Here is an 8,082-nt window from a genome sequence, read left to right as displayed (position 1 = left end):
TGCTCCGACCTTCAAGACCATCAAGTCCAACCACAACCTAATCACACTGCCCTAACTTTAACATCTAATGATGTCCCGTCCTTAAAGTATGAGGCTGAGCAAGGCAGGAAGCCCAGGTAAAGGCACACAGGGCCTCTGTTATCTGTGGAAGTCAGACAGTATCCTACATCCTGTGCTCTGGTCCTCACCTTCACTTATTTCTTAAACCAGAAAGCAGAACGGCTGCATTTCCTGAAGTGAGCAAACAATCCAAAAAGTTTGTCTGCCTAACTTCAATCTGACCAACAGGCTTAGCAGAACAGAACAAAAAGGAAGAATTACAGGATAAAAAAGAAATCATCAGTGACCCACTGCAGCACTAATGCTGGACCGTGGCTTACAGCATCCTCCATGTGTGTGTGGATGCATATGGAGCTGTAGACTTTGGCTGAACCACTTCCCTGAGGGTAAAAGATAGAAAAACAGAACAAGAGACACCGCTAAGGTCACTTTCCCAGATGTAGTTTGTTTTATTGCACTTGAACTCCTAGCCCACATTCCCTCTCCTGTCCCCAAGGGGTGCAGCCTTTGCAACGCACCCGGTACAGAAACACAGAGCAGTGCATCGGTGCCTGGGGTCACCTTAGCTCTGTGGGCTGCTGGAAACCGAGCTGGAATTGTCATTTACTGCACTCAGACAGCAGTAGCTGGATGCAGGCAGCATGCTGTACATACACACACGTGCTCTTTGTGTTTAAATAACCTTTCTGTGGTCCCACAGGAGGCCAGAATCCACGTGGTCTCATTCCATTCCACTCTAAGGCACAAAGTCTTGCCTAAAATCCAAGGGGTGCAGAGCTGCTGACCGCACTTGAAAGCTTTTGACTTTAAAAGGTTGCAAACACAATGCAGAGGCACTGACGGTGGGGAAGCCATCCCAAATCTGTCATTTTCTCTGTTTGGAGTGAGCAGCCCTGCCTGCTCACCAGGCTGCCCTGCAAAGGGAAGGAGGAACCATAGGCCCCTGTTGGAGATGTCCGCTTCAAACCCTTTGGGGGTGCTGATCCAATTGAACACAGCAACAGCGGGATTAGATTCACAGGACCGTGTTTATTAAAGGGCACAACGACACAATTATTCTGTGATTTGTCACAGCATTCCTGAATTCCTGCCCTCTGACTCAGGGCAGTGCCAGAGAGGTGCTGGATGGAACCAGGATGGAAACACAACCACAGCCTTGCCCAGCGTGCTCTGACAGTCCCACAGGGTTTTTGGGATGCCCATCGGATCCCATCAATGCACTGTGGAAGCACACCAGTACCCAGCCAAACCCTGCAGGATGTGACTGCTCTCCTTGCCCCTCAGAGTCATCCTCGTCCCTAAAGGGCTTTGCTGGCACTTGGATGGCACTGAGGGGAAGGAAGCTCAAAATGCACACAGGGGGTTTGGTGTTCCCTCTGTTGAGGTGAGTCTTGGTTTAGTCCCTTGGGTGAACAGTTCAGAAGCACGGGTGTTCTGCACACCAGGGAGACAGAGGATGGAGCAGCTGGTGGCCATGCCACATGCAAGGCACCATCCTGGCCCCTTAGCTCTCTGCAGCACCGTTGCTCCTACATCTGGCTGAGGATCGTGTCCACCGCTTCGGCCAGGTTGTTCACATAGGCATCAGGCTTCACCTGGGGGTGGTTTTCATCAGAGGGCCTGCAAAGGAGACAGAGGGGACGATGAGTGAGAGCAGCCTGCTTGCTGGGTCCTGCTGCTGCCCACAGAGCTCGGCGGGGCTCAGGATCCAGATGGAGCACTTGGCTGAGCCTGGGTCTCACTTGACTGCAAGCCTACAAACCTACAAAGTTATGCAAATAATTCCTCTCCCATGTTTTGGTTTTTTTTTTGTTTTTTTTTTGTTTTGTTTTGTTTTGTTTTCTAGAAATAGGTAAGGAAAGGAAGAATCCACTTCTGACCTAGAAACAAGCAAGGTCTGCACACAGCTTTAGTGAGTGTGGAGGATCTGCTGGGGTTGAATTTTGCAAATCCAGTGGTGGTGGTTTCCATCAAAAAGAGCCAGATTTGTGGTCACCACCATCAGCACCCTGGAGCAGAGCAGCTCAAAGCCATGCTCACCAGGGATTTAACTGAAGATAGTGGCCTGCAGATGCACAATCCCATTTCACTGATTCAGCAGCATTTCTGGCTGGGAGAGGCAGAGCGAGCCTGGGTCAGTTTCCCAAACCTCACAGCCCTGTTATGGCCGTGGGGCTGAGAAACCCAACAGCTGCTGAACAGAAAACATATGTATTTTATACGCTTAATGCCTTTCCTTTGGGAAAGAGTTAGAGCCCTCATGTCCAGCTCCTGTCACTCTTGGCTCCTGTCAAGGCCATTTTCCCAGCAGGGAACGTGCATTTCCCATTGGATGCATGGGTGGCAGAGATGATGATGATGAAGATGATGATGATGATGATTACTATTATTATTAATGATTTGCAGAAGGTGTTGAGCACTCGCCTGTCCAAGTACCAAGCTATTTCTCCAGTTGCAGCAGCGCACTCCCCAGGGCTATTTCCTCTCTGCTCGTTTCTCAGCTGCCCCTCACAACAGCAGAGCCCTTCTGTGGGTTTTGCATGCTAGAAAGCTGCATTGTGCAAGAGGAAAACTGAAAAATGCTCTCCGTGCTCCTGGGGTCACCTACACATGGCTCTGTGAGCAGCCTTTCATATTGCATAGAACCATAGAATCATGGAATGGCCTGATCTGAAAAGGACCACAATGCTCATCTAGTTTGGACCCCCCTGCTCTGTGCAGGGTCACCAACCCCCAGACCAGGCTGCCCAGAGACACATCCAGCTTGGAAATGGTGCTGCCTGGAAATGGTGCTGCCATTAAATCTTTTTATTTAAGAGGTGAAAGGTTATTCCACAGGTCTTTATTTCATTCTCCAAGTTCTACCTGGTTCCAGGGCTGAGGTGTGATAGGAGCCACAGTGAGGAGCATTTTTAGGTTCTCCTCAACCAAAGAAGAGTTTTGATTGCTGAAGGCAAAGCGAGTTATAAGATACTATGGAGAAAAACCTTAAAATACAAAGAGTAAAAATCCTGTGCACAGGGCCTGTGAGTCTTTTATGACTACAGAAATGCCAGTATGGTAAAATACTTCTCTTTTTTTTGGCAATAATCCTTAATGTCAGTGGGGATTCAAAAAAAAAAAGCAATGAACAAAACTTCTCTCCATCTTACACCTTGAAAAATATTTATTTCCTTTCTTATACACCCATGTGCTGGGAAGGGGTGGGCACAGAGATACGCAGATTTATCAGCTGGAACGGAACGAACAAGGGAACAAGGCTCTGATAATGCAACCCTTCCTGCAGATCAGGGCCAGGCCATGTGCATGCTGTTGCCTGGCTGCAGAAAGGACTATGGGCTGGACTGCATCATAGGGCAGAGTCCTGGAAGAACACACTCTTCCTTGCTTGTCCCAGGGCTGGGCCCCCATCAGTGCCATTCCTGGAGCTGTTTCATGTGGTCACTGCCTTGGTCTTGCAGGACACAGCTGTGAACACGTGGCCAAGCAGCTCTGGGTTTTTCCCTTGGCTCTTTTATGCATCTGTCAAAGGGAAACTGCGAGCAGTAATTCTCAAACAGCAACGCCAAGAAGCAATGCTCCAAATGCAGACAAACCAGGCTTGTTAGAAATGAGGCAGAGAGGCTGTGCTATGGAACCATGGGGATCTGGTCACTGAGGGGCTGCAGAACAAACAGGGATGGTGGTGAGGGGCACTCCAGCCCCTTCTGGGGCTTCAGGCATTTCTCCATCTGAAAACACCAAATCAGGAGTTTTGGTGCCCTTACATCTGTGCCAGCACTGATGGCTCTACAAGAACCCCCACCCAGGGCCTCCAGGGGTGGGTGGGAGCTGGAGGTTTGGCAGTACTCCTGTCCATCACGGCATCCCTGGGGCATGACCAGCCTCTTCCTCCCCCCAGCCTATGGGTCAGTGGTGCAGGAGTCCAGCAGCTCTCTATGGCCCAGGTGCCAGATCCCCCACCCATCCTGGACAGGTTGGTTCAGATCAGTGCTTCAGCTCCAAGGGAACAGCAGGAGCAGAGAGTTGGCTCCACCATATCACCTCTTCACACAGTGTCTTGGGGAGAAGACCTCCTGCATGGGAGCAAGGCTACCAGCAGACAGCTGGCTTCCTCCTGGTGAAGCACGGAGCCAAAGCCTGGATCACAGGCAGAGAAATTCTGCAGGGGGTCTTTCACTGTCTGGGTCAGACTTCTCCAAGTTTTATAGGCTACTTTCCATAGGTATATTTCTGCTAACAGAAGTGTAAACGGAGGTAGCATTTAGGACTGGGATGGCCATGGGGGTGAAAGCAGCTCCATCACTCGGATCAACCCAAGGCCTGTACAAACTTGACTTTGGAGAGGAGCAGATGGGAACTGATCAACACACAATCGCTATCGTGGATTAAGATCAGCTTTTGTGTAGTCCTTTAAAAATAGGGGTGGGTAGGAAAAACAACAGGCAGGGCCAGAGCAAGGCACAAAAGTTAAGTGGAAAAAGACAAATGATCTTACATTCCAGTGTGCAAGGCTGCAGTCATTTGGTCTGCAGTGCTGCACATCCCACAATCACTGACCTTTCCAGCAAGACAGCAAGGAAAGATCACCCACCAAAGCTCCCTGTGTTTGCACAAGGAAGCTCTTTGTGTCACAACACAGAATTCCTGCTAACTCCCCAATTAAGCAGCATACACTCCTGCTGCATAAAATTAGATAAATAGATTAAAACCATTCCTCCTGACAACGTATTCTTCAGGGGCTCTTAGCACGGCTGTAAAATATGTGAGATGGAGTTTAACAAGATTTTCTTTATGAGGAATGTAAACAGACACTGTTAACCTTTGCTGGTGTCTTTGGACAGATGCAATAATTTCAGTCGGTGCTAGGAGTGAAACTCTCGCTTTCCCTGAATGTGCAATTTAATCAGTTCAGCACTGAAAGCCTAAATAAATCACAGTGACTGACAGCACACCGACGTGCAGCTGATGGATGTCTGTGCAGCACATTTCCTGGTGTTACGGTGGGAGCCAAACCAGCACGAGAGGCACCTGGTGAATGCACCGTGGGCTGGAACAGGTCCCAGAGCTTCAGGGGATGGTGTCTCATCCCTCATGTCACAGCTAGATGTCCCTCAGCATGGAAAGAGAGGATTTTCTGCTTCAGACGCCAGTTTTTGGAGAGCTGCTGCAATGGCTTGCATAGAATTATTGAATTACAGAGTCATTCAGGTTGGGAAAGACATCTAAGATTGCCAAACCCAACCCCAGCCCAACTCACCATGCCCACTGCCCATGACCCTCAGTGCCACATCTCCACGGGTCTGGAACACCCCCAGGAACCATGACCCCAGTGCAGCTCCTGTGCCTCTGCATTACCATGCTTTCTGAGAAGTATTTCCTAAAACCTGAGACTCCCCTGGCAGTACTTGAGGCCATCACCTCTCATCCTATTGCTGTTACCTGGAGCAGAGGCTGACCCACACTTTGCCACGGCCGCCTTTCAGGGAGCTGGGGAGAGCAATGAGGTCTTTCCTGAGCCTTCCTTTCTGCAGACAGAACCACCTGAGCTCCCTCAGCCACTCTGCATAAGACCTGAGTTGCAGACCCTCCACAGTTGTGTTGCCCTTCTCTGCACACGGTGCCTCACCTCAGTGTCTTTCTTGTGCTGAGGGGCCCAAAAAAGAACACAGCACTTGAGGTGCTCACAGAGCTGGACAAAATGTCCCAGCCACAAGCCAAGGAGCCAAGGATGCCTTCTGCATTGCCACAGCTGCTGTGCCATTCTCCCTGGCCAATCAGCTGCACAAGGAGCACAAGCCCATGCTGGAGACTTGCAGCAACCTCCATCTCTCTTACCTCCCAGAACTGTGCACAAAGCTAATTGTGTTTAATTGCAACTCATTGAAATTCAAGCATCCACCAACAGGTAGAAATTAACAGCCAAATTGTTTGCTAACATCTGAGGGAAGTCTGTGGGCTCGCCTCTTAATTGCTCCCATTTATGTAAAGCTGCTGCAGTTCTATCTGAGCACAGTAAACCTGCTTAGGTACAGCACTTCTCTGGGCAGCATTGTGAAGAAGGTATTTGTAACTTCTGTGCAATATGTTGCTAGGCCAACTGATACAGCTAGAGAAAACAGATAGGTCTTCTGCAAATACAACCCCTTTGTCTGGTAGGGTAAATGGGAGCTGAGATTTATTGCTTTAACTCTGCTACCTGCATCAGAGCACCTGTGCAGCTGTACCAAGGGACACCGTCCAGCAGCCAGGCTTGCTAAAAAGCACACAAAGCACTGAGTTCTGCAAATCCTTCTAGAAATATTGCACTGAACAGACCCTAAACTGAGATCTCTTTAGACTCCCAATGAGATGCAAACTGTGACCACCTGCACTAAACCCTGGGCCTGTCAGTAAGCCAGGGTGAGCTGCGGGATTGGCAGCTCTGCCACGTGGATGCACCCAGTGCTGCAGTGCAAGCACAGCACAAATGGTTTCAATAACAGCAAGACTCCCTTTCCTCCTCAAAAGTTAAATGCATGTCTGCTGTTTGCTGAGGAAGTTTGAGTGCTGCCCCTGCTCTGCCAAAGCCTCCAGGCTAACAGGGTGTTTGCAAGCACCGTGAGACCCAGCCTGCCTGGATTAATTATTGGTGACCTGCATGGTTCTGCCAAGTGACCTCACTCCATTCAGTAAAAAATCAATTTAAATGTCCCCAAGAAAGAATTTGGGCACAAACGTGTTCTTTGTGCATACCTACACACAGATGTGCATTTGATGCTGCTGTTGGAGGAGCTCAGTATTACCTGAAGGTGGCAAAGGCTGATTTCAAGGGCTGAGCTCACAGCTCAACATCTTACTCTGTTCAGTGGTTTTGAAGATCTTCTTAGGAGAGAATATTTAAGAGAATGTTTCATTGTATTCCTTTAATACATTCTTTGCATAATCCATGTTAAATGTGCAAAGTGACAGCAGTGTATCTCATCTGATGGCGCTCCCTGAATTGAACTGATGTGGGATACTTCTCAGAACCTGCCACTCCTTTGTAAACTTTGCTACAGTTATTCCAATTAAACAGTTAAATCACCATTTCCCACTGATTACTTGGAACTCTGCAACCTTTGCCACTGGCCGTTACAAAGGCAGGGATTGCATCCAAGTGAGGAAAAAGGCTGAGTGAGCACCACCAAGCTGTGATGTGGGCACACAGTTTCCCAAAGATGCAGCCCACAGCGCTGCAGCAGCTGCCCAAAGGGCTGGAGCACATCAGTGGTTCTGCTTTGGGCCTTCCTTAGCACCAAGAGGAACAGTGAGCCTTGTGCTGGGTGCCCACAGCCTCTGAATCACTGCACAGGGCCCATGTGGGGAGCAAAGTGTACAGAAAACAATGTGATCCTATGTAGGAAGGGGTCCTGGCATTTGGACAGGACGTGTTGGGGAGTGTGGGGCTGAAGGTGTCAAACCACATCTATCTGTGTTTGTGCTTAAGAATGGATTAGGGAAAGCACGCTAAGCCAGCAGTGTTAGTGTAAGGATTAAATCCCCAGCACTGCTGGCTCCCAGCCCTCTGCAGGTTTCCACCTACTTCCTTCCAGCTCCCAGTCCTGCTCCTCCTTCAGGTCAGACCAAACTTGCTTCAGTTCTTAGATATCAAAGCAATAAACGGCCACTTTTAATACAAAGGAAAACACAAGCAAGAGCAGCAGCTTTGAGGCTGCTTCACCTTCTTGGTCTCAAAGATTTTGCATTCATCCACTGAAACTATTTTCTTCCCTTCGCATCACCTTCAGGTGAAGACTAATCCTCTGGAGAACGAAAGAAAGACCCACAGTAGGGGTTTTAGCCATGCAGGAGTTGCTTCTGTAACCTAACCTGCCTTGAAATGGAGTTTATTTACACAGCGAGCTCCATACCTTTGAGAAAAGCTGCTGCTTAAAATACTTCAAAGCGTGGCTTTGTGCTGGAGGTGGAGCAGCCCAGAAGGCTGCACTCTGCACAGACTGCTGAATTCTCACAAGGCATCTGAGGGTGGAGATATTTGTC

The 8,082-nt window shown here is 49.1% G+C and overlaps 1 protein-coding gene across 4 annotated transcripts in view; it reads right to left on the bottom strand.

Annotated features, from left to right (window-relative positions):
- Nucleotides 1-1,069: 1,069 nt before the first annotated feature.
- The window catches only part of LOC125693919 (phospholysine phosphohistidine inorganic pyrophosphate phosphatase), a 68,470-nt gene continuing 61,457 nt past the window's right edge, over nt 1,070-8,082 (bottom strand). Inside the window, exons 7-8 of one of the 4 annotated variants that reach the window (XR_007377312.1) lie at nt 7,953-8,081; nt 1,568-1,680 (exon numbers count right to left, since the gene is read on the bottom strand). Coding sequence is in view for 3 of the 4 variants with exons in the window: in XM_048946398.1 (XP_048802355.1) it covers nt 3,471-3,582 (112 nt within the window). In the remaining variant the exon portion in view is untranslated. The other 3 variants (XM_048946399.1, XM_048946400.1, XM_048946398.1) reach the window with 3 other exon arrangements.

The sequence above is a fragment of the Lagopus muta genome, chromosome 5 (genome assembly GCF_023343835.1).
Source record: "Lagopus muta isolate bLagMut1 chromosome 5, bLagMut1 primary, whole genome shotgun sequence".
Lineage (NCBI taxonomy): Eukaryota > Metazoa > Chordata > Aves > Galliformes > Phasianidae > Lagopus > Lagopus muta.
The sequence above is the reverse complement of the archived record's forward strand: the minus strand, read 5'-3'. Positions and strand labels throughout refer to the sequence as shown.